The 26721-nt window shown below is 41.2% G+C and overlaps 1 protein-coding gene and 1 long non-coding RNA gene across 9 annotated transcripts in view; one reads left to right on the top strand and one right to left on the bottom strand.

Annotated features, from left to right (window-relative positions):
- LOC6612445 (transcriptional regulator ovo) lies at positions 1-22205 on the bottom strand. Of its 4 annotated transcripts, XM_002036917.2 has the most exons (5): positions 20961-22204; positions 4945-6402; positions 3128-4794; positions 2114-2782; positions 1-2020 (listed from the first exon to the last, which is right to left on the bottom strand). In XM_002036917.2, the coding sequence occupies exons 1-5, from the start codon at positions 21364-21366 to the stop codon at positions 1835-1837; spliced, it is 4386 nt and encodes a 1461-aa protein (XP_002036953.2). In that variant the 5' UTR covers positions 21367-22204; the 3' UTR covers positions 1-1834. The 4 variants fall into 4 exon arrangements, with proteins under 4 accessions (XP_002036953.2, XP_032581806.1, XP_032581807.1 ...); XM_032725915.1 differs by having other exon boundaries at positions 3128-6402; positions 20961-22205; XM_032725916.1 differs by having other exon boundaries at positions 3644-6402.
- Positions 6381-26721, top strand: part of LOC116802208 — a 98133-nt gene continuing 77792 nt past the window's right edge. Inside the window, exons 1-2 of one of the 5 annotated variants that reach the window (XR_004362573.1) lie at positions 6381-6416; positions 24343-24378. This is a non-coding gene — a long non-coding RNA (uncharacterized LOC116802208). Of the gene's footprint in view, positions 6417-7017; positions 7300-24342; positions 24379-26721 lie in introns of those variants that run through there. The other 4 variants (XR_004362571.1, XR_004362570.1, XR_004362572.1 and 1 more) reach the window with 4 other exon arrangements.

The raw sequence follows: 26721 nt of genomic DNA, 5'->3' as shown, positions 1-26721 counted from the left end.
TTTGATTTTTGTCATATGTATTATTTATTAATTAATTCGCTTCTCATAATCTTTATATATAGTATACGTAATGGATAGATTAAAAAAAAAACTGTATCATTTTAAAAACTAAACTTTTTTGCCTTCCGTTCAAATTTCGTTATATATTTAATATATTTGTAATAATTTGTAATTCCTCGCTCATTTCTGCACAAAATTCGATAAATATGATAATGAAAAAAAAAATTGGAATTTTTCATGGAAGTCTCAAGATTTTCATTGATCAAATTTTACGCTGCCTTTTTTCTTTTTCAAGTTCAAGATATTGCCTAATCTAACTAACTTAATTTAAGTACATATTTAGGTGTGTGTGTGTGTGTTCGCGTGTGTGCAGAACTGATATTTATATATGTGTGTGTGTGTGTAGTTATGTGTGAGTGAAAGTTTTCTAGTTAAGAACTAAGTTAGTTGAGGGAGGATATGGAAACAAGGACTCGTTCATTGCCAAGCTTCGATTTGCTCCCTCGCTCATTCTCGACGTCTCCTCCCATTTTCCTCGGGGGCTGCACAGCGGGCGGTGGGCGTGGCGCCACAGTGGACAGCCCCCGCATAAACCTTAAAGTACGATGCTTAAATCTTAAATTTGTCGTGTCATTTCATCCTTATTTTCCATTTAACCAACACCAAGCGATTGCACAAAAAACCCGTTGTTGCTTACAACAAATTAAAAGAAAAAAAAAGCGCTATGCTAAAACAGAAATAATAATGCAGTTTAATGTTACGAATTGGAAATCGTCGTTTCCCTGCAATCGTAATCAAATTCAAACTCAAATTCGAATCCGGTTTCAAAGTTCATTAGAGCTAAAGCTTAGAAATTATACCATCAGATACATAATGTTGTTTATGTTATGTTTATGTTTATGTTGTGTTTAGTATTTTGTTTGTTCATTTAAGATCAGTACAATTGGTGGTATTGCCTATGAGCTAAGATTATTGCAAACTATATATTCAGTAGATCATATTCTCGCGATTCGATTTTCCAAAACATTGGATTGGATTTTGTTGGGCTTTGACTTCATTTATGAACAGCTTTAGTTTATATTAAGAATCCTAGCCTAGTTTATTCGAATGATTTGCCTCTATGCAATGTGGTTTGTGATTAAGTAATAAATATATTAATGCGTATGGTTGGTGGTGTGTACATAATGTTATCCGCGAACCGCGCTCATTGCTCTACGAGTTCTGTTTTTTTTTTCTTTTTTCTTTTTTGAAACTTTTGTTTTTTAATTTGTGTTTTGTTGAAGACAAATAAATGCCAACGTTTGCCGCTTGTTCGGTTGGTAGCTCTTAACATCTTAAAGCTAAATATTTAATATATATTTTCTTCTAATATATGTATACGCGTGATCATTCATAATTTGTGTGAGTGTTGCTCAAAGCAATTTCAAACATTTCTTACGTCTAACGATACCTTTCTTTTTGACTAAAAACGAGCTGTTTCGAAAGATCCATACTTGAAATAAACGAAAATTCAAGATTAACAATAAAAAGGTGAACTCGAGTTTTCCCAAGTGTGAGAGAGATTTGCACAGCAAAGTGAAGTGGGGTAGCATGATACAGTGGGGCCTAATTCAGCTAGTAACTAATTTCTTAGGACTACGCAAAAATATACATAATAAGCATAATCTCCAATAATTCCGTATCCTCCGCAAAAGGAGGTGGGGCAGTTTTCAAAAAACTTCAAAGTCACAATGTGGGTTTGCTTAAGTGAATCGAGTGATTCGAGTGATTCGAGCGATTCGAATGATTCGAATGGTTCGAATGGTTCCTATTCTATATAACTAAAATCCATCAACTAGTTGTGGACTGGCATGGGCAGCTGGCCGAGCAGATTGTTGGCGAACTGCGAGTTGGTGAACTTAAAGTGCCGCTTGTCGTAGAACTTGAGCAGCGCCGGCGAGAACGGATGGTTGTTCTTCAGGTGCAGATAGTGGACCTCCGGCTCGCAGGTGGTGTGGCCGCACTCCTCGCACACGTACATCTGTGAAAAAAAGAGGGCAGGGGACGAGGATTACAGATAGAACCACACATATCCCATTTGTGAGTACTCCTGGGAATGGAAAAGCATGCTCACCTTGGCTCTGCGCTCCTTGTAGGCATACTGGTGCTGAACACTATGCACCTTCTGGCAATGCGACTCGAGGGAACAGCGCTGCGTGAAGCTCTTCTCGCACAGATTGCACTTGTACGGCCGGACGCCCGTGTGGGTGCGCGTGTGGCGCTTGAGGTCGAAGGTGTCGTTGAATCCCTTGCCGCAGAACGTGCACAGATACCGCTTGATGTCCGAGTGGCACTTCATGTGCCGATTGAGCAGGCGCTGCAGCGAGAATGTCTTCATGCAGACGCGGCAGACGAACTTGTTGTTGCCCAACGACGAATCTTCGTTGGCTCCGCCGGATGAGCCCATGCAAAGGGCTTCGGCGGATCCGTGACTGCTGGCATTGCTGCTTGCACTGCTGTTGCTGTGGTGCTGATGGTGCTGCTGCTGCTGCTGCTGAAGGGATTGCTGCTGTTGCACCGACTGCTGTTGCTGCTGCTGCACCGATTGCTGCATATTTTGCTGCTGCGGCGAGCCCTGCTGCTGCTGGTGCTGCGAGTGGTGGCCATGCTTGCTGAGATCATCAATGCAATCGATGTTGCGAATTCGGTGATGGCCACCATGGGCATTCTCCACGGCCAGCGGGTTCTTAATGCCATGGCCGCCGTTCACAAACTCAAGCTGCAGATCCGGCGGCAAGCCCAACTGTTGAAAAATGCATAAAACGAACGTTCATTAATTGTGGTTACGGGCAATGGGTTAAACATTTTCAAGGAGTTAACAAATCTAAGACAATCACAGACAAACACAAACTACAGACAAATATGGATTGAAGACACATAGACGGGTTAGTTCCTAGAAAGAATCGTCGGTAAACTCCAAGCTCCAAGCCTTTAATCCAGCAAATTAACACCAAAACTTCTCAATGGACTGGAACCTAATGTTTCGTGGTAAACGCCTTCGATAGCCGCAGTCCATTGAAACGCAAATGATAGCTAATCTCTTGGAGGCCCACAGCTGTCCAGTTTCCGACTCATCTTCCGCACTTACGCGCCGCTGCAAGACTTTGCTCTCATTCAAAACGGAAACGGTGGGCGATGGCGGCAGCAAACCGGCTGCAGTGGCCGCTGCCGCCGTAGCCAGAGATCGCAAAGTGGTGTGGTGCACCGTCTTGGTGGCCGGCACTTCTGGCGACGATTTCATCGTGGATATCAGCGTAATCACTGTGGAGCCATAGGCTACAGCCTTGGCGCGTCCACGCAGCTTTCTGCCGGACGACAATGGTGCTGGCGATGCTGCCAGAACTTGAGTTCCCTCTGTTGCTGATTTAGCTGCTGCTGCTGCTGCCGCTGCTGCTGTTGTCTCAGCTTCCAAAGTCAACTCCTCGGCGGTGATCTCGGTCATTTCTGGCTTGAGCTCGTTAAAGAGCTCTGGCTTGACCGTCACGTCCATGGACACCATCTCGACGAATTCCGTGTACCTGGTGGTCTTCATCAATGTGATTTGTTGTCCCTGCTTTTGCTGCTGTGATTGCGTATTTAGTGGCTGACCAATTGGATTACTTACGCTTTGGATGAGTGGCTTTGTGTCCAACAAGGCAGCTGCAGCTGCCGCAGCAGCGTTTGCATCCAGGAGCGGACTGTTACTGCTGCCACCGCTGCTGTTGCTGCTATTGGTGCCTCCAGAACTGCTGCTGCTGCTCATCGGACGCTGCAGATGAGCGGCTGCCGCTGCCGCAGCAGCAGCAGCAGCGGCCGCAGCCGCAGTTGGCGAGGGAAGCGACATGTTGCTGTTGTCATGACCATGGCCATGATGGTGAGAATGATGCGACTGTGGCTGTGGCTGCTGTTGTTGCTGGTGGTGGAAGTGATGATGTTGCTGCTGCTGCTGTTGATGATGCTGCTGCTGCTGCTGTTGCTGCTGTGCATAGATGTTGTGCTGCTGGTAGGCAGCGGCATGTTGCTGCTGCTGCTGCTGGTGGTGCGACTGCTGCTGCTGCTGGCTGAGTAATTGCTGCTGCTGTTGCGACATGATGGCAGCTTGCTGCTGATAGCCGCCGTGCTGCGGCTGCTGTTGCATCATCAGGCCACGCGTGGCATGCTGATACGAGGGCGGTGGTTGCTGCTGGAGATGTTGGTGCTGCACGCCATGCTGCTGTTGCACATTGTGCTGCTGCTGCACATTATGCTGCTGCTGCTGTTGCTGCTGCACACCGTGATGCTGATGGTGCTGCTGCTGCTGATTGCTGCTGCCCCGGACTACATTGTTGGTCAGATGCGACAACAGATTCTCGTGCAGGACATCCAGCTGGGGTGTATTGGCACTGTGCTGCTCCACCGGCGTCACTGAATCCGGCGTTAGCGAGGGCGTGGACACCAGCTCGAAGTCCTGCCGCGGACTGGTGGACTCCTCGTCGTCCACGCAGCTCCTCTGCAGAAATGAACTCAAGTCCACGGCATCGGACAGCTGCTCCAGTAGATGATCGGTCTGCGAACTCAGCATCAGAGTGGCCGTGAACTGCAGCGGATCGACGGCTCCATTGGGACACTGGCCCGAACTGGCCAGGTCCGACATTATAGCATCCTCATAGGCGCTGGCATTGAACTGACCGGAGCTGCCCATCGTAGCCTGGATAATGTTCTGCGCAAAGGTGCCAATATCGATCTTGGCCTCTTCGTACTCTATGTCCGGCTCATCCTTGAGTATTATGCCGTAGGCTGAGGGATTACCGCCGTAAAATGGATGACCCATCATCGATGTTTGACCACCATTGTTGTTGTTGTTGTGTTGATGATGATGATGATTATGGAATTTGGAATTGGATTCGTTATAGTTAGAAACACTGGCGAAGTTCAATAGATTATTACCGTCGAGACTATTGTTTGGACCACCAACACCACCACAGTTGATGTAACCATTGCCGCCGCCACCACCACCACCACCACTATTTGCCGATGGGCCACCTCCTGGCCCCGATGCTCCACCACCTCCGTTTCCGGTGCAGCCTCCTCCACCGGAACCTGCCGACATGATGTACGCAGCCGCTGCTGCGTTTTGCAGGAAATTCGCTGGATTTGCGTTGAAATGCGAGTGATTGGCGCCGGGACTTTGGCCCGTATTGTTGCTGGCCGTGCTCTGTTGGCCGCTCTTGAGGCTCTCATAAAACGGAGGCAATGCTCCCGTTGGCGGTGAGTTGGGTCCGTAGTTCCCTCGGCCGTCGCGACCGCCGCCCATGCCACCACCGCCTCCGGCACCGGATCCAGGTGAACCAGCACCGCTACCAGCGTTCTGATTGCCACTGGACGAGCCGCTGCCGCTGTTCTGGCTGCCAAAACCGGACGATTGAAAGCCCTGCCCGGCGGCACCGCTGGAACTGCTGCTATTCCGTCCGTGTCCGGCTGCCGCAGCCAAAATGCCGGGCAAGGATCGCACCAAGCGCGGATTTAGCCTTTGCGACTGGGCGAGCAGAACGCGGGCGGCCAAAATGGTGCTGCGACGTCTTGCCTCGCGCACCTGCCGCGCTCGTTCCAGGCGCCTGGCGTTCAGCTCCTCATCGGAGTCGTAAGAGGGGCTCCTTCGCTTCGGCACGTGATAATCGATGGGCTCCTGCTGCTCGGGTCCTAGCTGATCCAAGGGGGGCAGTAGAAAGCCAGCCCGGCTGGTGGGCAACTGGGATTGCGGTGCCCGTTGGATCACCGAGCAGCGGACGGCGGGCGCGGGATCTCGCGGAGGCGGCGGACTTGGTCGCTGATCCGCCGGTGGCGGTGTGCTGCGCAAGCGCAGGGACAATGGTTTGATCACCGGCAATGGTGGCTTCTCGTCCACAATTAGCTTGCAGCCGCCATCAGAGTCCGAATCGGATTCGGAGTCACTGTGGATATGCTGTGAAGCTGGCGAGGATTTGGCGAGGGTTAGGGACAAGTCCTTGGGCTCTTGGGGATACTCCTTGCGTTGGGCCTGGGTTAAGACCACGCCGGTATTATAGAAACGTGGGCGTGGCGCCTCTACGCCCACATCCACCTCGTCGTCCTCCTCCTCTTCGCGCTCCACCCGCTCCTCCTTTTCTACCTGTTCTGCCCTCTCATCGGACTTCTCTCTCTCCCGCTCCGCGGGCTTCTCTTTCTCCTGCTCTTCTTGCTCCTCCTCGTCCTCTGCTCGCTGATTTTTTGGTATGCTAATTGGGGAATTTTCAATTGTACAGTCTTTAGTGGCTAAAACGGAGGTGGCGGCTCTGCTATTATTAACCAAATTGTTAACAATATTATTTTGTGCAGTGGTGGCAGTGTTTGGTGTCAAACGCTGCAGCAACTCGGCGGCAAAGTTTTCTGCAAGAAAAGAGGTGAAAATTAAATTAGCATCAGGTGCACAAAGTTACTTTAATTTCGAATTAATTATATGTATAAAAACCCTGTGGAACCTAATAGAACTTTCGAGTGCACACAAAAAAAAAGCAACGGAAAATCACCGAAAATGAGAGAAGCAAAGGAATTGCGATTCTCAGAAATTTGTCTGTCCGTTCGTTCTGACGATTGCCATTTAACTGTAAAAAGGAACGGACTTTCGATCACACTCCCTTTCTTCCTTACATTCTTCCATTTCGTGGGAGTGTGTAATTCCAATTCTAACTGTAGTCTAGTCGTTGGTGCAGGGTTGCCGACTCTACGAATCAACAAGTGATGAAATTATGTCTCAAAAGAATACACTAGAATCTACAGATCTACTACTAAAATCTACTTTCTGATTATAAGGTGAATAAAAGTCATTAACTTAAAATTGACAAAACTAAAATAGGGCTATTCCTATTAAAAGATACATTTGAAATGTGATGAACCATTAAGTCGAAACTATTTACTATTAAATCTGTTAAATTCAATTTTAACGTCTTTATTTTCCACCTGTTTTCAAACCAAAGCTGAAAGCGCCCTCTCTCGGATGTTCTTGCGAACATCATTTTCGATGGCGTTCATTTGCTGAGCGCACGGATTTGTTGAACGTTAACTTGAGTGGCCTTTTTTTAATCAATTGCGATTCGCCAATAATTGCAAGTGCAAGTGCAAAGACAAAACGGGCAAAGACAAGGTTAGCCGCTGAAAAAGCCGTCTTGGCTTTAAATCAAAACAAGTGCAGCGAAAAAGGCAAGCAAGAAAACCAACTGCAAGCAAGAAAAACTGCACAGTAAGTTGTGTTACTTCGATCAAGATCAAGGCTTTTTGTCGAAGTGAGTGAGTAGAGTGTGTATGTGTTTGCTTGGTGGCGTGGGTGTGCGTGTTTTTCTTGGCCCTTTGCGAGTGTGTAATTGCATTTGTACATATGTATGTGCATGCATGTGTTGTTTGTGCAATTACAGGAGTGTGTGCAATTACAAATGCCGATCACGCATTCGCTATCTCGCTCTGTTGGTCATGGCCAACTGTTGCAGTCGACGTCGCATAAATTCTAACTGTCTATTGCGCACATATGCACAAACATATTTGCACATATGTATGTACATATGCGAATTTAAAAAATATTTTGTTCATACATATTTCTTAAAATAAGATATAATCTTTGAACACTTCATTTTCAATATATTAGCCTGGCTATAACTCTAAAACAATTGAAAATATGTTGAATATTTTATTATTATTATTGTTAAATGCGAATTGTATGCCACTGTAAATTCGAAAATAATTGATCGTTTGCCTTGCCGACTTAACGCATTTTACCCCACCCCTGCCAAATGCCGGCATGCCATTTCTGTCTTTAATGGGTTAACAGGTGGGCCACGCCCACCGGGCCACATTCTACACGCCCACACTGGCAATCTACACGGCTTCTACATGTAACAAGTTTTAGTTGTTTAATGGTGTGCGTGCGTTTGCATTGGCCATAGTTGTAATTTATTTTATTGTGCTAAGGTCAAGGCGAATTGTAAAATGTTTGTAATTACACCAGCACACACATAAAACATGTTTGAGCTTGAGTTTTTCAAGTTGAAAATGAAATGCGAATAAGGCGGCGCATTTGTTTTGTTTTTTATTTTTATTTTTTGTGTGTTGCTGCGATGAGGAAATGAATTTCAATTGAAGTTGTATTGTACAATAAAAAAAGCAAATAACAAAGCACAAACATTGACCTCGAGCGAACAGCAATTAAAACAAAGTGAGAAAATAAAAAAAAAGGAAATAAAAAATCACTAAAACAATTAGAATTTTTCTAGCGAAAAAGAGAGGGCAATAATTGCCGATTAAATCGAGCCCGGATCTGACCATCTCGGTCTCGCCAACGATCGTGAGTTCAATGGACGTTTGTCTTATCCTTTACCGTAAATCGATTTGCATACTGGCGCCATCTCTTTCGCACCCGCGGATGCGATGATGAGTGCTTGAACTTTTCAATTTAAATTTATGCCCCACTGAAATCGGAGGCTTCCACCGATTTCGTCTAGCGCCAAATGCGTCGTAAAAACACGCAACAAAAAGTGCAAAAGTAAAGAAATAAAACGGAGAAAAGGGTATAAAACAAATACGCAATATGTAGAATAAGTACGAATTCAAAAAAAAAAGGGAAATAACTTTGTGTGCACTGTGAAAAAAGGAAATCCACAAAAAAAAAAAATCAAATTGGGGCTAAAACAAATAGAATAGAACACACAATCATCTATTGAACTTGAAATCTTAAACAAAAAAATATGTTTAAATTGAACTACATAGGTTATTCTTGCTGTGTACTATATACTATGCATGTATGTGTCAATTGTGCATGACAATGCCGACAAAGCAAAGCATTTCGAGTCGAACCGTTGAAGTTGTCGTCTAGAATTCGTAAGATATTTTGTTTTCTTATTTTTTCGCGCCTCTTACGTACGTATGGATTTTTGATTTTTTTTTACGGGTTTGGCGCCTGCTAATTGGGTAGATGAACCCAGGCTTTCAGTATTCAGCGGGAATTTCCAGGTGATTTAAATGATGTAGTGCCTCCTCAGTGGGTGGGGTCTTATCAATGTGCATATGTATGTATATATTTAGTTCCTAGTTGTGTTTCATATAAATAAATACACGTATATTCGGTATTTGAGGAAGTATTTTAATTTTCATGCGGGTGACACCTGATCGCAAAGAACCTGTACTTTCCTTATAAAGTTGTAACCCTTTATGCCGTGGGCGTTCCAACTTGTTGATTCAAAGACTACGCAGAAAGCCAGAAGATATTCACTTAGAAAATGTATATATTTCATTTATTTTTTTATAATATTTTATATATATTTACAATGTTACGTTTATTGTATTGAGATGGCGCGGTTCGTCAAATTCCAAGCGCATTCTGAGCTTATCGCATATTGAATTCCTGGCATGCACGACAATTCGATGACGGCACACACAAACACCCACTCCCACCTGCCTCCCCCCTTGAGCCCATCGCTCTTCTTGTTTTATATATTTTCAGTTTGTCTGTTTTTTTTTGTCGTGTGGTTCTGTGTGTCTAATTGCAAATGCCAAACACGTTGACAGAGGCGGTAACGTTTTCCAAGCAGCTCTGCCCATATACATACTATATGTATATAAAGCTGACTATATACATACATACATAGCTACGTATATAGCAGACTAAACAATGAATAGATCTAGACCCAAACTATTGAAATCATCATGTTTTTCATAATCATCATGTTGCAGCATACAAACAAACATATATTGACCCCAATATTAGTAACATGCACCAGGTGCTGTTCTCTTGATTAGCTATTGTTTAAACATTTAGCTATGATCAGATTTGCCAGATAATTGCTATTGGTTGTAGCGCAAAAAAGAAGAGTTAATAAAACCGTCAAATCTCCGATAAAAACTCAATTAATTGTGTCTTCGCTTGCAGTAGTGAATGAAAAGAGTGCCTTTTTGCCTCAATGATATTGTCTCAAATCGTTTGTGCTGGTCTGGGTTGAATGATGTTTTGAGTAATGCTTGGCTAAAAGAGTATTACGAAGTACAAAGCAATGGAGCAATGTCAGCCCTCCGTTGACCCATGAACTTTTAGCCAATCTTCGGCTGGTGACACACTTTAAATACACCCATTGATCCAACCCAGCAGCCACCCATCGAAACTTTTGCTTTCGCAAAACTAAAAAAAAAAAAATATACCGAAACGATTGCAAATGTCGAACGGCATTTAATAGAGCATGAAACTGAGCAGAGAACGTTGACAAATGCGACTAAAAAATGGTTGCCTTAATGAGATGGAAATAAATGCGAGAGTTAGTTGAAGTGTCATCGATTAGCCGACAGACAGCTAATCAATTCCCTGGTTAACTGACAAGTGCGTGTTTTTTCAGTTCTGCTCCTTTTCAAATGGCCAGCAAAAAAAGGAAGCATATTAAGGGAAAAGAATAGAATAGCAGATGCAGAACCCTTGTCAAGAAAAGGGTGAAAAAATAAAGAGGAACGGCAGGAAGGAGCTTCCTGTGATCCTGCCAAATTGATGAATGCATCCGTTTGAAGGAAGAGGAAGTTCGAGCTTCTAACAGGTGCTTTTTTTCGGCTCAGGTCCGTCCTATCGCTGGGATCCTTTACCCTTTGCTTTTTTTTCTTTTTTTTTTTTGCTTTCATTCGCTGACCAAATGACCTAATGTCCGCGCGCTTCCCTTACAAATTATGTAGTGTAGTGTAAAAGCCTAAACAGCGAACCCTTCTGTCATTTCTCCCTTCGATACCTGGAGCATTTAGCAATTCTAATGCCAAAAGGAGCCAAGTGTTGTGCCAACCCATTTGCAACACGATCCGATCGGATATATAATTTTTTCTTTTTTTTTTCGGCTGCTCTCTTTACTTTTTGTCTGTATCGAGATCAAGATCGCAGACCCTCGGGACAGTCTATAAATTTATGGGCTCCTTTTCTCGCTCCCCAAATGAATTTGTCTCTAACGCCCAATTTGGCTGCTTTCGGTTTATTTCGTTCATTTTAGGGTTTACTTTGCCTCGATTTTGTTGTTCTTCGCCTTTCGATTTCTTCCGCTTCAGCTGCTGTTGATAGTTCGATTTCTAAGGGCCTCCAAGGTCTTTATTAGGCTCTTCCGTCTCGGGTTACCCACTCATTTCATCCGCTGGCCGCAAAACTTAAAATGCATTAAGTGCCATGCAATTAAGTTTTATCGATCCTCGAAAATCTGCCCATCGCGATTGCCGCTTCTTGTTGTTAAATGTGTACATATATATGTGTATTTATAAACATGCCCTGTTGTCCGTCCGCTCCACATAGGTATTAAGTATATGAATTATAAATTGCCGACGCGTTAACAAAATAATTTCGTTTAACATAATTACATTTTTGTTTATGCGCTTGCTTGGGTGAGGAGTTCTTGTTTATTTTTTGCTTTGCCAAAAGGATTACCTTGACTTATTTTTGAAGTTTGTTGCCTAAGTCTTTTGTTCTTAAGAAACATCATAAAAAGTCCTGTGAATTGGATTATTGGTTGAATTCGGTACATCTCCCCACCATTCCAAACATACAAATGTTTCTGCTGCTGCTGCTGCTGCTTCGTTTTCAAGGTCGAAACTGCAACGAATTATGGCCGACACTAAATGTTGGTTAAGCATTTAATGTTTTTGTGTGTGAGATATCGCTGTTCGTCATCATCAACGTTGCCAACCACTCAGGGCCTCCGACTTGAAGCGTCTTAAATTGCAAACCACATGGATATGGTCCGAGTGCTCGATGTGTGTGATCTGAAGCATTTGTACACCTAACGAAAATATGCTAAAGAATGCTATTTGCGTAGATGCATTTTCACAGATTGATTGTCATTTATAGTATAGTATGCAAGTCGTGTGATATTTTCAAATACCGATCATTTGTAAAATATATTCAACTAGAACGTTTATTTTTTTCCAGTGCAGCATACACAGTTACAAACAAGTTGTGCCAACATGTGCTTCGTTTTGTGCAGCTGCTAATTACAGTTGCTTTTATTTATTCGCTGCCAGTTTGCGATTGTTGTTGCTGTTTGTGTTGCTGTCGCTGTTCTAATGCAGCTTTTATGTGCTTTTCAATTTGTTGTTGGCTGTTTTTGGTATTAATGTCAATGCTAACCTTGCTCTCTTTCATTTGACTCGTTTACATTGCAATTTGTGCTGTTATGTCGCCGCTTAGACTTGAACTAAATGTGGCATTGACAAGTGCCAAATTGGCTGCACACGCAGATGGCCAACGGTTGATTATCCTGGCCAGAAGGCAAAACACCACTTGTCGCACTCCCATCACACCCTTAACTTTATAATGCCGAGCATATATGTCGAGATATTTATATGGCATTTCGGTGTCGGTTTCGAAAGTAACCCTATCTCAACCCCACTTGACCACATTCAACCCAACTTTGCAAATAAATCGGGGACGCACTAAACAAAAGTGCAACAAACTGCTTAACAATAATGCTGAAAAAAGAAGCTGCAAGTAAAGTAAAACAGCAAAATGTTTGTTTGCACACGACTAGCTATGCTCCATTGTTTTTGTTGCTCGTGCATTTGAATGGGGCAAAGTTTTAACGCAATTGCGTTAAATGATTTGTAAGGCAGTGCGGCAAGAAAGAAAAAATACAAAAATAAAAAAGTAGATGAGGCTGCACCCTGTTGTTTTTGTTGTCACTGTGAAATGTTAATGAGCCAGGCACGAACTGTGAACGGAAAATCGCTTTTCGGTTCTATATCTACATATATATATATATATGGATACATGTTCGTGTAGACTAGTGTTTTTTTCGAGAGGAACAGTGCGGTGAAGAAACTAGACAGGTGCGGTTGAAAAATTGAAAAAAAGCAAAACTTTTAGCTACAAGAAAGCATTAATAAATCTATTTACAATATATTACTTTTTATGATCCTTTGCATTCCATGATCTGATAACTATTTGCTTACCTATCGATATGCATAAATAGTGGAGCATAAGTCATATGGGACTGGCTATATTGGCTGTAACAATTAGCACATGCACATGGACAGCCTTCGATGCTGTTTCGGTTTTTTTTTCCCCAGTTAGTCAGTCCATTTAGTACGTCAGTCAGTCAAACAGTTGTTCAATTCGCCCCGACTGCAATTGTATGGTTTTTAGTTGCTATTTAGCATGCTTCTTTGTGCAACTGACACACAGACAAATGAGACACAAAATTTAGGTCAACGCATATAATGTATTCATTCTAAAAACGCTTCTCAATTGGCAAGTGCTCGTGTGAGTTTTGTCTACATCAATATTTATATTTGTATTGGTCAGTTCCACAACGGAGCAGCAACAACTGTTGCAAAAAAAAAAAAAAAAGAAAAAAAAAACAATAAAAAACAGCAAACATTTGGTTGACAAACTCATTTGCAGCGTTTGAATAAAAGACTGCGAAAAACGTAACGGAAATTCATCAGATGCGATACAGGGGAAGTTTAGTAAAATCGTCGCATACTTGGGGAATCAGTTAAGTAACTAGTTCTTTCAGCGGTTTCCTTTAGCCTTCGAAACAGGTGGCTTTAATTAATTGCCAGGCACTTGTTAATGAGACAAGTGATGAACCTTTTAAGAAACTAGTTTCGGGCTCTTACTACACCTGCATTGCATACGCATTTAGATTATTTAGGCGCTGTGTTTTTAGGGAATACTTTATGCCCGAACTCATTACTTGTATTTAACAAGGTTTTCTCCATTTTCTGACTGCATCGAATTATTGATATTTGCATTTTCCCAATACTACACCTATGCATGTGTGTATAATTCCACCGCTGTTGCTTTTGAGAAGAAAAAACTTTTTCAACCACATCTGGTTGACCTTGGCTTCCGTTATATAGGCCCCCGATTACAACATGGTATCATCAACTGTCAACGGCAACGAGCACGTTGAAATTTTTTTTTTTTTTAGCAAAGGCAACTAAACAAAAGCTTGAACAGAAACAACAAAAATCAATAATGATGATGAGCACCGACAACTTGCTTAACTCTTGCTCTCAATATTGATTGCTAAATGCGAACGGAGAGTGAAAAGCCAAGAGAAGCGCTCTGGCTTGTTTTAACTGTAAACATATAACAAAACTTTTTTCCAGGAGTTGGGTGACCCACATTTGCATACAGAAACAAAAAAAAAAAAAAAACCAAAACCGAAACCGAAAAAAAACGAAACCGAAACACGTTAAGGAGGAAAACAATAATGCGAGATTATGTTAAGCAAACACCCACTTACAACACTTCTTTGCATCTTCTCCCCCATTTTTCATTTCATTTTTTTGTTGTTTCGTCTTTTTTGGATTTTGTTACAAATATGAAATTATGCGTATAAATTTTATTTGGGTCTGAGAAATGAAATGAGCCAAAACCGCAACGAATAAGAGTATAAAGTGCTTGTTGTTGCTGTAAATGCCGCTCTGTTCATTATGACGTAACTGCTGCTGTGATTACGGACCCGGTGTTAATACAGTTAAAGCGGCCTAACCTTGAAAACCGGTAGATTTTTTTCTTTCGTTTTTTTTTTCTTTTTTTTTTTTTACTCAATTTCATGTGTGCCCCACTGTTGTGTGTGTGTGTGTGCATATCATTTATTACTTGGCTTTTATTTGTAGTTTCTTGTTGTTGTTTGCTGTCCGATTATTATTATTATTATTACTATTGGTATTATTCGATTTGTGTTTGTTGGAAATTTTCACTTGCAGTCCGCCACCAAACAAAAGACTTAGGCAACGAACTTGATATTGATATTGAAATATTTGACATTTGTCAACAAACACACGATTTGTGTGTGTGTGTTAAGTGACGACAACTAGATTTAAATATCATTTTGTGGTCATAAAAAGTGAGAATAACTGAAAAGCTTAATTTTGATGAGGCTACAAATAAAGTCATAGTCTAAAGTGGTCAATTATATATATAGTTAGAAAATCAAAGCGGTGGTAATATGAAATAAAAATCAGCCATGGATAAGGCATCTTCCTATATACATATACCATCAATGTGTCATAGTTATATATACATATGTACAAACAACAGGTACAATTTAATTCGTATTACTACCCACTCGAGAGCGATAAGTGTGGGTGCGATAAAGATGCATTCGCATATGGCATCTCGACAAAAAGTTGCATACAAAACAAACATCTGCATACAAGCAGACATGCAGGCATGCATGATACGCACACACACACACAAGCAAAGATATACATATATATTATACGGATACATAAGTCTTTTCAGGTCAGGGTTGACTTGTGACTGACTAAATGAATGAATGAATGACTGCATGAAACTGCATTTAGCTGCGATTGTCTCTCTTTTCCTCGCACGACTAACTAAAGCATTGACAACTCGTACTATATAGTCGAGACCCCCTTTCGATATCTGCCCCCTGATCCGCGATACACCATATGCGTTAAGCACATTGCATTGGAGGCTGAGGCTGAGGCTGCTGCACCTCTGAACTGGTTTTTTTCCCCAGCTTTCGGCTTGACAAACGCAGCCATTGACAAACTGATCAAGCTCAGAGTCAGTTGCGCATATATCTGCACCTATACTATATAATGCGGACGTACATACATATATAGATCTTCTTTTTTGCCAGATATGTGAAATTTCATCGCCGTTTCGTTTTTTTTTTTTTTTTTGTTGTCGTTCAAAAGAAATTTCATCAGAAGCCAAAAACGAATAAGCACAAAACCTTTGTCTCATTCGAAAATTGTGCAATTTGCGCAGCTCATCTGCCGCAAGCCGAAAGTATCACAAAATAGCCCCCATTATTCAATTATGTTTAAGACCTATGGATTTGTGAAATTTCTCGGCTATTCCGTTTCGTTTCCCGGAGAGATTTGCATAAATTGTAAATTTGTGTGTCGATTTTAATGGCTGCAAAGTGTGGTCATCGTATTTTTGATTTTCGGGGAAAAGGAAATTTATTTCAGGCTATACGATTAAATTCATACAATAAAATTGTATTTACTGATTGATTTCTTCTACCATTAGTTTAAAAAGGCATATTCGCCTTTCAAACATCTTTACACATGTTGGTTTTTTTTGAATAATTCCCAACTCGAGTTACATTGAGGTATTACCTTAATGCGGAAACTAATTTGCATACAATCGATAAATGAGTAAATCCTTTTTTTTTCGTTCGATCGACACATTCAAAGCATTTCAAGTGCATTCACTCTTTAGAGCGTTAACTATTTAAGCTTGATTTAATTGGAAGCTATTTTCGATTAATTCGCACACTTGAAAACGGTTCGCCATTGGAATCAATGTCTACACCTATCGAATTACACCCCCACCCACTCAATCGCTTATTATTTTTTTGCACATGTTTATTTTCGGATAGAGCAAATAAAAACGGTTTCGCTGCCTCTCGCGCCTTTTGTGGTTTTTGGCCAGGCCAAAACGTGTTTGTTTTTATTCAGCCGATCTTCTGCCAACAAAAACGCAAATATTTCACAAAAAAACAGTTAACCTTTTGTTTTTGCTGTTGTTAACATGTTATAAAAACGTGTTTGAAACAATAATGTGAAAATTAAAAATACACAAAAATATATCAAACGAAACAAGTTGATAATAATAATTTGGCAAAAATTATAAGAAATTTGCAGCAGAAATTCGATTTACAAGTTATTGACACTTGTGCGATTGCAGAGGAAAAAAATCAGAAATTCACTAAAAGCTGCGGCGGGAATTGCGAATATATTGTGCAATTTATTTGTTTTGACTGCGCTTCACTTGCCAACAGTTGAGCCGATTTATTTATGGAGAACTGAAGCATTGCTGCTATTAAAAATAAATTGTTTAAATTTGAAAATATTCAAATTCAGTTCGCTTAAATATTTTAGCTTATATTTGAGGCACATGCAATATTCATTTTTGGATATCATTCACATATGTGTGTGCATTTATTTCGAAATGAATTTTTGTAATTGTTTAACTTTTTTCCAAAATATTCCTATTGTTTATTTGTTTTTTCCCCATTTTTTCCTTCTTCTCGTCGACTGCTTCCATTGATCTTATCATTGCGTATCCATATCAAAAGGTAATTCAATTAGAAGTAGTTGCAGCCGACGGGAAAATAGTGCATTTTCATGCCCAGAAGAACAAAGGGAGATGGGTGTATGGTGTAGAGGGAGACGGGGACAAAGACAAAGAAAATACACGCACCATCATTATCGTCATCATTGCGCTGATCATTGCTCATGATCACGAATATATACATATATATATAAATATATTTGTATCTTCCCGCTGCTGCCTTTCGTTCTTTCTTCGTTCTTTTGTTCTTCTTCAACATTGCTCCTTCTTTTTCGTCTTCTTCTTCTTCGACTGCATACCAAAAAAAGGCAAAAGAAAAACACCCAGCTAAGGCGGACAAAAAAAAAACTCGCTTCCTTTTTTTTCAAATGTATATTCTACGTTCTTTTTGCTCTCTTCTTCTTCTGCTGCTGCTGCTGCTTCTTCTTCTCGGTTGGCAGCACTTGAGACCTGTTTTTTTGTCAGTCTCTCTCGCTCTCTCTTTCATACTGTGTTCCTCTGCCGTTTCCTTTGTGCTGGGTATTCTTGTTTGTTGATTCACTGCACAAATAAATCTCGGCTTTGAATGTTATCGAGGTGTGCAGGATTCTCTGGTTGCCCTTTTTCGCTTTTCTCCCTCTTTCCGATTGTCAAATATCGTTTTTGGTTGGGAGATTAAAAAAAACCCTTGGCACAGGTAGTTCGTTCAGTTCCACACGCACACACCTACACACACATAGTGCATTGTTTTATCAGTCCTTCGGCAGGTAAAACTAATGCCAAAAAAATATATGTTCGTATACCAAGGGAAGAGGAAGAAAAAAGACGAGGCGAAAAGAACTCATTAAATGCCTATTGGAGAAATCAAGTTTGCCGCCTGAGTCTTTCGATTCAAAATTACTAAGTTAGCGAACTTGAGCTTGCCAAAACTTCCAAGGTATGCAATTTGAAAAGTATGTTTACTGAAATAAATTTGTGTGTTAATTGTTAATATTTTGCCATTATCATTTAGTTGTTATCATTTTAATTGTAGCTAAATTTGTTTTTTTCTTAAACAGAATATTTGATATTCTTATACGGTTGTTTTTGATAATGAAAAGGGTTACCAATATGAGGCTTGATTAATCAATGCAGAAAGAGGTCTCATCAGTCTATATTCCATTTACATATGCTCAATCAAGATCAAGGAGATGCCCATCTAGACTCCAATTAGTTGAAGATCGGAGAGCGAATCGTCTGGGGGATCAAGCGCTTAATTGAATAAACAATAGAATTGATTTGATTTCCGAAGAAAATCTCAGCACTGGCACTATGAAGTAATGGGTTTTGTTTTCTGTTACTGCCCCCTTGTCTTTCTCTTTTTGCATTTACCTTACCATTTACCTCATTTACCACTTGACTTTTGCTTTTGACTCGTCGTCGTCTGTGTTTTTTTTATTTTTTTGGTTTTGTTTGAGATGGTGAGTGTTGTTTGGAGAGGGTTCGCTGAACTTGTCTCTGGAGAAGGGTCGCGAGGTCTTTAAGGGAACCTTTCGCTAACTTCCGCTCGAGGATTGCAACATCTGCGTGTAAGCTGTGTGTGCAATTGAACTTGCAGTTCTAACAGCTGCAGAATTTGCATTGATCGCTCTCCTTTATTTTTGGAAATTTCCTTATCGCCGATCGGTCGATCAATGAATTTCCTTTCGGTTATTTATTAACTTTTACTAGTGTGGCCCAAGAGAAATTCGCGGCATAAAGATCGCTGGCTGAAGATAGAGGAAAATGTAACAGGAAGTTATGCTCATCATAACTTCCAGCTGTGGCGGGCGAAGAAACTAGGAGGAATTCTTGTCCATATATGCATGGAGTTCAGTTCAGTTCAGTTCGGTTCGGTTCGGTTCGGTTCGCTTTTCTCGGGCATCTTGGCTCGCATTTTGCTTTTTCTCCTGTAGCAATGTTCATCCTCCAAGGCCCTTTAGCATTTCACAAGCTCTGTTCTTTTGCCTTTCCTGCCTCTTCTGGTGGGTTTCTTCTCCCCAGTCTTCAATTCGACTGGTTCTACAAGTTTTATTATGGCCAGTTGCCTTGACTTTGCTTAGGCCAAATGGCAGACGACGTACCTACAATGCACCCCACCCAACGTCCTCGTCCCCAACCCGCCCAACCACCTTCTCCTGCTCCACCTCCTCAACTGAACTTGGCTCTCATGATCGTCATGATGATCTTCTTAGTCATTGTGTTTAGTTGGAACTTTAGCGCAAGTCTAGGCTGCAAAACCAAACAAAAAGAAGTTCTTTTTCTGCGCCGCACTCTTTTCTTTTTCCGTTTCTTGTTGCTTTGGCTTTGGTTCTTCATCTTCTGGCGAAACTTGTACTTTTGCGTGGTTGAGAGGAGATTTTTTCTTGTATCTGGCTTTTAGTACCTTGTACTTTGCTAGTTATATAATTCTTTTTTTTCGTTCGTTCTAGCTTCGCTCTAGTGTGTGAGTGTGCGCTCAAGTGTGTGAAGTTCTTGGCCATGGGCACAGCCCACTAAAGCCAAGAAAAACACGAACAGCAAGCGGTAATTGAACAAAAAAAAGTGAACAGGGCAGTGTGACCAGAGGGTTCTTTGAAATCAGAGCAGCATGAGAACACATGGTTAGAGTACAAGACTTAGGAGCAGAGTTATTGAAAATTCTTAAAATAATATTAAAACCGGCATAGATGGAACAAAGTTGGAACTTAAAACTTCAAAGTGGTAGCTATGAAGTTATGCTATTCGCATTCTGCGAATCAGATGAGCTCACAATTTCTCTATCCTATTTTCAAATGTTTTCTTCGAGAATATAAGGTTGCGAAACGATTTCCCTTCAAATAACTTCCATTACAATATCCGCAGAACTCATAAAAATTATACAGCGGAAGCGTTCATAATACATTTTTAAGTGGATGGGCGATAGAGATGATGAAGGGAACTTGGAGTTGGACGGCGATAAACCGGGAGGAACCGAGAACGCAACATGTTATTTAATTTAATAAATGTTGTATATAGCACTCTACTACGCGCTGCGTGAAAATAATATATATAAGCTATAACCATGAAATATAATGCCTGCGTAAGGGGCAAAATTATAAGGCTGCGTGTGAGAGACGCTTCTCTTGAAGTGAAGCCGAGCTATAATGGTTGAATAAAAATATAGATATAATTAAGGCCAGACAAAGGGCAGTTAAAAAAGCTTAGAAACAAAAGACTTTAGCGAAAAAACGCTTAAAGAACGCTGAACGAAATTCACTTTCAAATAAAATCGAAAAGAACTTAATTAATAAAACCCGCCCCGAAATCGAAGAAAGTTCTTCTCGCCTAATCATTTATGAAAATTTTAAACCTTTAACCTAAGTCCACCGCCTAAATCGAAATGACTTAATAAGCATGCTGGGCGATTATATAACCGAACAGAACAGAAAACAGAGAATCAGAACAGAGGCATGAGAACTCTGGTTGGCTTTTTTGGCAAAAAATAAAATAGAATAAAACGAAATAATACGCTTACGAAATTCAATGAAAGTGATTGATGTCGAAGTAAACCCATAGCTACGTTTTGGAGAATGGAAGATAGACAGGGCAGATATAGATACAAAGATACACTGGGGACGAGTTCGTCATGGTGTGGGCGAAAAAAGCAATAACAAAAGTGAAGCTTATAATTTGAAAAGATTTCCAGGCAATAGATATGGCGCATTGTATACTGCCAGCCGATTTGCCATCGGCCAAAAAAACTGACTGACAGATTTGTAGCAATTATTTATCGAAGTAAATTAAAATTCTTTGCGTTGTTCTTTGATATTTTGTGCTTGGAGTATTCCAAAGAAGTCACAGAACGCAAAACGGAAATTTAAGCAGCGAAAAGATTTTTAGACTCTGTTTTTAGAAAAGTTAAACTTACCATTTTGAACTTGGCCAGTGGCGCGTTCGACTTCCAATTCCGCAGGATTTTGTATTTGATTGGGATTTGCATTTGGATTCGGGCTCTGATTTTGATTGAGATGATCGAGACTGTGGCGCGATTGTCCGAAGTAGTGACGACGATGGTGGAATCGTTTGCGCGTGAGGCTCAGTGGCTGTTGATCTGAATCGGGCACCTGTCCGAGCACCTGTTGCCCCTGACCTTGCGGTTCCGGTGGTGGTTGGGATGTGGGCGTTGGCGAGGGGCCGCTGCCACTCCCACTTGGACTGAGGGGCGGCACCAAGCGCTCATCATCCTGATTCTTGTGCTGCAGCAAGTTCTGCGATTCAAGCAAGCGCTGTTGCTGCTGATGCAGGCGATTTTTGATCAGGAAAATCTTCGGCATGATGGATTATCGATTGATTTGCGATGAACGATAAGCGATTTTACGAAACGCGACGGCGACACGCGACGAATTCAAGGAGGCGACGAATTTCTTCTTATTTTCGGGTGGACGAGGGACAGTTACAGTGGGTCCGAAATAAACAAAACACTAATCCAATTGTGTGTGTATGTTTGTTCGCCGCTCGTCCACTGTGTTGAAAAAAAAAATTGTTTGATTTCAGTTTTGATTTGGTCATGAGCCGAGCTCAAGTTAACTTTTGTTTTGCCCTCTTCATGTCTTTTGAAAATTCTTCGGCTTTGTAAGTCAAAGTAGTCAATTATAAATGAGGGATTGTTTTAGGGGGTCCTTTCGTGATTTTGTTCTTTGGTTCGAGAATTTTGCTTTGTTTTGTCAAAACACTTCGAAAAAAATGTACTTGAAAAATATTGCCTTTTCGGCAGTGTCGAGTCTTGTTCTTTTTTTTGAAAAATCAATTTTTTACTAAGTTTTCGGTGACTTGTCGAAAAAACTGTGGGATATTTTTCTCAAGTTTTCAAAAAAAATGTGTTAAGAAAATTTTTTGTTTTCCCAATTTTTTTTTTGGGTTTTCAAACACTTGTTGTTCTTGATTTATTTGTGTTATTCAGCGCACTTGTAAAAAATATTACTCAAAAAAAATTCGTTTTTGTTTTGTATGGATGTATTTCAATATATTTCTATATTGCTTGATGCACAACACAGTGTTTTCGTTTTTATAAATTGTATTGTTTTATGTGAGTTTAATGGTTGGCTTTGGTCTTTGGGGTTCGCCCAGGTGAGTTAAGCGAAAACACGTGCATTCACAACGCCGGCTCGCAACTTACTGTATTCGAGGTAGTCAGTTAGGCCAAACCAAAGTCAACCGATCGATCTCGCCGCTACAACAAACTCAGTTAGACGGCGAATTGAAAACACCGTAAATCGAGAGAGAGAGAAAGAGCGAAACTTCCCTTTCGTATGAGTCAGAAAATAACGAGATATTCGCCGTTGCCCAGGTGAGAAAACAGCGGCGAAACGGCGAACCAAGCGCACCTGTGTGAGAGAGAGTGAGAGTGTTTTGTGTGCGTTGCCTCATTTCGCTCACATAACGTTTCTCATGCAGTTTCGCGCTCTCTCTGTCTCTCTGACGCGCCCTCTCTTTCCCTCCTCAGAGTCAAGGTAGTGATCATAATGATGATCACGCTCATGATCAAGATTCTTCGCCTTGGCCATTTGCCGGCTGAGATCGTTTTTACCCGATACCGAGAGCTGTACTTGTGGTACTTAGAATTTGGTTGAATTGGCAAATTAATCGAAAATTTAGAAAAATGTCCATATAAATATTAATGTTCCGGTCATATTTGGTTAATTTTTTACTGTACTTTCGAACTAAGGATTTTGTATTTACAGCACATCTTAAAATAATTGAATTAAAGCTAAATTTAAATAGATTTTTTTGTATGTTCTTAGTTTTAAGACTATTGATAATAGGACATCGAATATAAAACGATTTGTTTTAATGAAATAATGTTTCTAAAAATCCTCCTAATTATAATTAAATATTCTGGCTAGTTTGTGTCCTAAGTCATTTGATTTTCGATGAAGAGAACCCCAAAAAGGAGGCATGATGTACGACGATCCAATAGTTTATTTTCTGTGGCCCTTGAAGAATTTCATCATTATTATATTTGTGCGAGTGTGTTTGTGTACATGGAAGGAAAGAGAAGAACCGCGGTAAATACAATAAGAAGAAATAACGAGCCAAATAAGAAGAAGCAACAGCGGCAAGTAAGATGGAAAAATGTACCCATATAAGCGAAATTAAACGGCAAAATAGTTGGCAACGCAGGCATTTCTCGCTCTCAGGTGTGCGTCTCACTCTCCTGCCCACTCTCTCTCTCTCTTTCACCTGCTCTCTCCTTCCCCTAAATCCTTGTGCGCATGCGTGTGTATGTGAGAGAAGATCGCTTAGAATGCGCTTAGAATGGCAAATAAGAAGGCCTAGCTCCATCTCTTTTCAACCCGCACAGGTGCGCTGCCAACGGATAACTAACGTTATTTCACCGACACACACACATGCAGAGCAAGTGATGTAAGCGACGGCGAATTCAGAGCGTCGCACACCTGTGTTACACACACACCCATATACATACACGCACGCATACGCTCTTTTGCGGCGACGTAACAAATTTACAGCTAACTTTGAGCTGGTGTGCGGAGGTAGAGAGAGAGAGAGCAACGAGCCGAAGCTAAAAACGAAGACGAACTCACGTCCGAAACTGAAAACGAAGCCTCGTTCGCAGGTGAGAGAGGTGCACCATAAGAAATTGGTGCTGCCTTTTAAAAACCTAAAAGAAGAATAAAATAAGACAGAGATCAACTAAATACTTTTATTTTTAATTTCATAACAAGTTACAATTTTAAGAAATAACACATTTTTAAAATGTTGGTTTCTGGTTGAAAATAATAGGCAGAATTTGTAATTCCATTATCTGAAACTAATTTTATTTCTGTGCATCGATGTGTATCGGGAGAGAATTTGAGAAAGAGCGGCTCTGAGAATCAGAGGCCGAAGTGGCAGGCACAGAAAACCTGTTGGTAACTTTGGCTTTGACTGTGACTTTGCCGTTGAGGCAGCGGCAATGTTAATGTCATGATGTTGGCGTTAGTAGAGGTTTTCCGATGGCTCTTCTTCTTCTCGGTCGGTGGAGCCTTCTGAAGAACAGCCCCCCTCCTCCCCTGCGTTGTTGTTGCTGCATTGTTCCTGCGCCAACTTCACTCTCACTCAAAAAGCCGCTCGTTGGCCAAAATGCAAGTGTTCTGGTCCAGAACGAACATATGCACAGATTTTGGTTGTACTAAAAGATTGATTATGTGTACATTGTGTACATGTTCTTGAAAGCGAGAATTTGTATTATGTTTATATTAATTGCAAAAAGTTCTATACTAAATACTGATTGATCTTTGATTTATTTTCAGGAACAAATTGAAACACAATTTTGTTGCAGTTAACAAGTAAGTTTAGTTTAGTTAAAGCCTTTCTTATTCGACAATGGTTGTTGAAGCGATTATAATATAAGCCCAAAGTTCATATAGTGGATCGAGATCTCTAACCAAAAGCGAATCTCAAGTTCTTGATTGCGAACACAATGGGAATCGAGCTGGTTTTTGTTGTTGGCCCAGACCTAGGCCACCAAAGGTATAGACCACGACCGACACTGCTCGCCAGATCCATATATATATATATATATATATCTTGTCTATATGTATACATCTATACCGATACATGTAAGTGTGGAATTGCACATGGCAAGTGTGTGAGTGAGTGTGTTCACTGGGCTGTTAATGCCTTGACTTTGGCTTTGGTAGTTGGGTTCTTGTTTAGTTGGGTGGGGTTCGTTTGAAGAAGGGGGCGGTATGGGCGTAGAAGAGGGCCCACGGATCCAACAGAATTTTCTCATTTTTAGTGTCTGCATCTTCTGCTCCCCGGGTGGGGAGCCCCCTTTGCCCGCCGTCGCCCATTTCGCTGGGTAATTGCTGTGTTTAAGAATGTGTTCCTTTGGGCCTCAATGCGCTTGGATCGTTCGATCTCATTCACTCCTTCTGGGCTGGTAGTGCTTGCCATTGTGCGATGGTGTTGTACACTCGAAAAAAATAATCAGTATCAGTATATTTTTAATTTATTTTGATATATCAAAGTGCAGAAATATCTTGTGCTTATTTAGTTTGGAATAAAAAAAGTGTGTTATCAAGCAAAAGTCAATTTTCATAATTAAATAAAAGCAATAATTGTTTAAATTATTTAAAAAAAAATACTAGCTATTGGAATGCCATGCTTATATCGTAAGGAAATAGTTTCGTGATCTGTTTTCAATTGTTTTTTTTTTACAACTCTTTTTTGGTTCTTATCTTTATTTGCTCAATTGTCGTCATCGACGGCGACTCGCTAAAATAATGCTTCAAGTGAAGTAAGAAGCGGAGAAGCCAGCCAGCCCATTGTGGTGGTAAAAGAGCAAAAGCAGCAGCAACAGCAGCAGCAAAAGAACGTAATCATCGCGATGATCATGATGATGAGCACGGCAGAGCGGCTGGGAATACCTGTTTTACCTGTTTGTATACCTACTAACGTACTAACACTGTTATAGCGGATTCAACGCGCACCGCACACGCCTGACAACAACAACATCAAGAACAGCAATTGAAGACGCGACCAAAGCGGAGGAAGCACATGAAAAAGAGGAAGAAGCCGCTGGAAAACGAAGAAGAATCTCTTGCAGTACCAATCCCAACGCCCAAAACCCCACACACATGGATACAGTCGGATTTGCTCGATATCTTGATACCCACTAAATGGAATGCTGAGTAGTAGGTGCTTGTGAGATAGGATAGAATGAGTTGATAGAATCTTGTGAGGATTATTTAAGGAGATTGATTAGTACTGAAGGAAACTATATATTTTTGGATCCAAACCATTTGAAGCAACTTAAGTGAATGGTATTCCTGCGCCCTTATGCTCAGGAAAACGGTTTTCTTTTCGATCTGTTGTTCGAATGCAGAAACCGAAGGCGAATCCAAGTTCTTGTGCGCCTTATTTCTTTAAAAATCTTTCTTTCATCTTCTCGCATCACTCTTTGCTCTGGAGCTTCACTGGGTTCTTTGCATCATAATGATGATGCTGTTATGCTGCTGTTGATGCCGATGATGATGATGATGATGACGATCTTGGGCCTGGACTTTGGTTACATCTTGTGCAAACTCCACTTGGTCCCTGCCACGCCTCCCCTGCCAACGCGCCCCCCTTTTAACCCGTTGTGTGTCGTTTGCCGTGTGTGTTCCTTTAGTGCCGTTTTATTAACGCTTCACTTTTTTCCAATGCCTGTTTTGTCCACGTTCCTTTCTGACGCCAGGAATTTTGCTCTTGGCCTAACCGATGTCTATTTCTGGCCAAGAAGAGCGAAAAGAGACAAGCGAATTGGCAAGAAGTCGAAGAAGAAGAAGAACTCGTGTTGGGGGTCACTGGGAGACGGCTAATTTATGTTGAAAATGCAAAAAATTGAAAATATGCAACGGCGATCGAAGCGAGGCGAAGGAAAGCATAAAAAAGGAGAGAATGGAAAATATAGGCACGAGGATATGGAGATGTGGTGTTGGGAAGAAGCAGATTTAAGCGCCAGAAAGTTGAGAATCTTCGAAAAAGTTCTAATTAGATAATACGATACATTTAGTTAAATCAGTCGAGCAATTGCCCAGTTGAACTTGATCATTTTCACGGTTTTCCTTGCCCACTTTTTATAGTTCAAGTTGAAGCCAGCACGTAAAACGTAGTACGAAATTAACTTTAGCTTACAAATTATCATT

Source organism: Drosophila sechellia, chromosome X (genome assembly GCF_004382195.2).
Source record: "Drosophila sechellia strain sech25 chromosome X, ASM438219v1, whole genome shotgun sequence".
Classification (NCBI taxonomy): domain Eukaryota; kingdom Metazoa; phylum Arthropoda; class Insecta; order Diptera; family Drosophilidae; genus Drosophila; species Drosophila sechellia.
The sequence above is the reverse complement of the archived record's forward strand: the minus strand, read 5'-3'. Positions and strand labels throughout refer to the sequence as shown.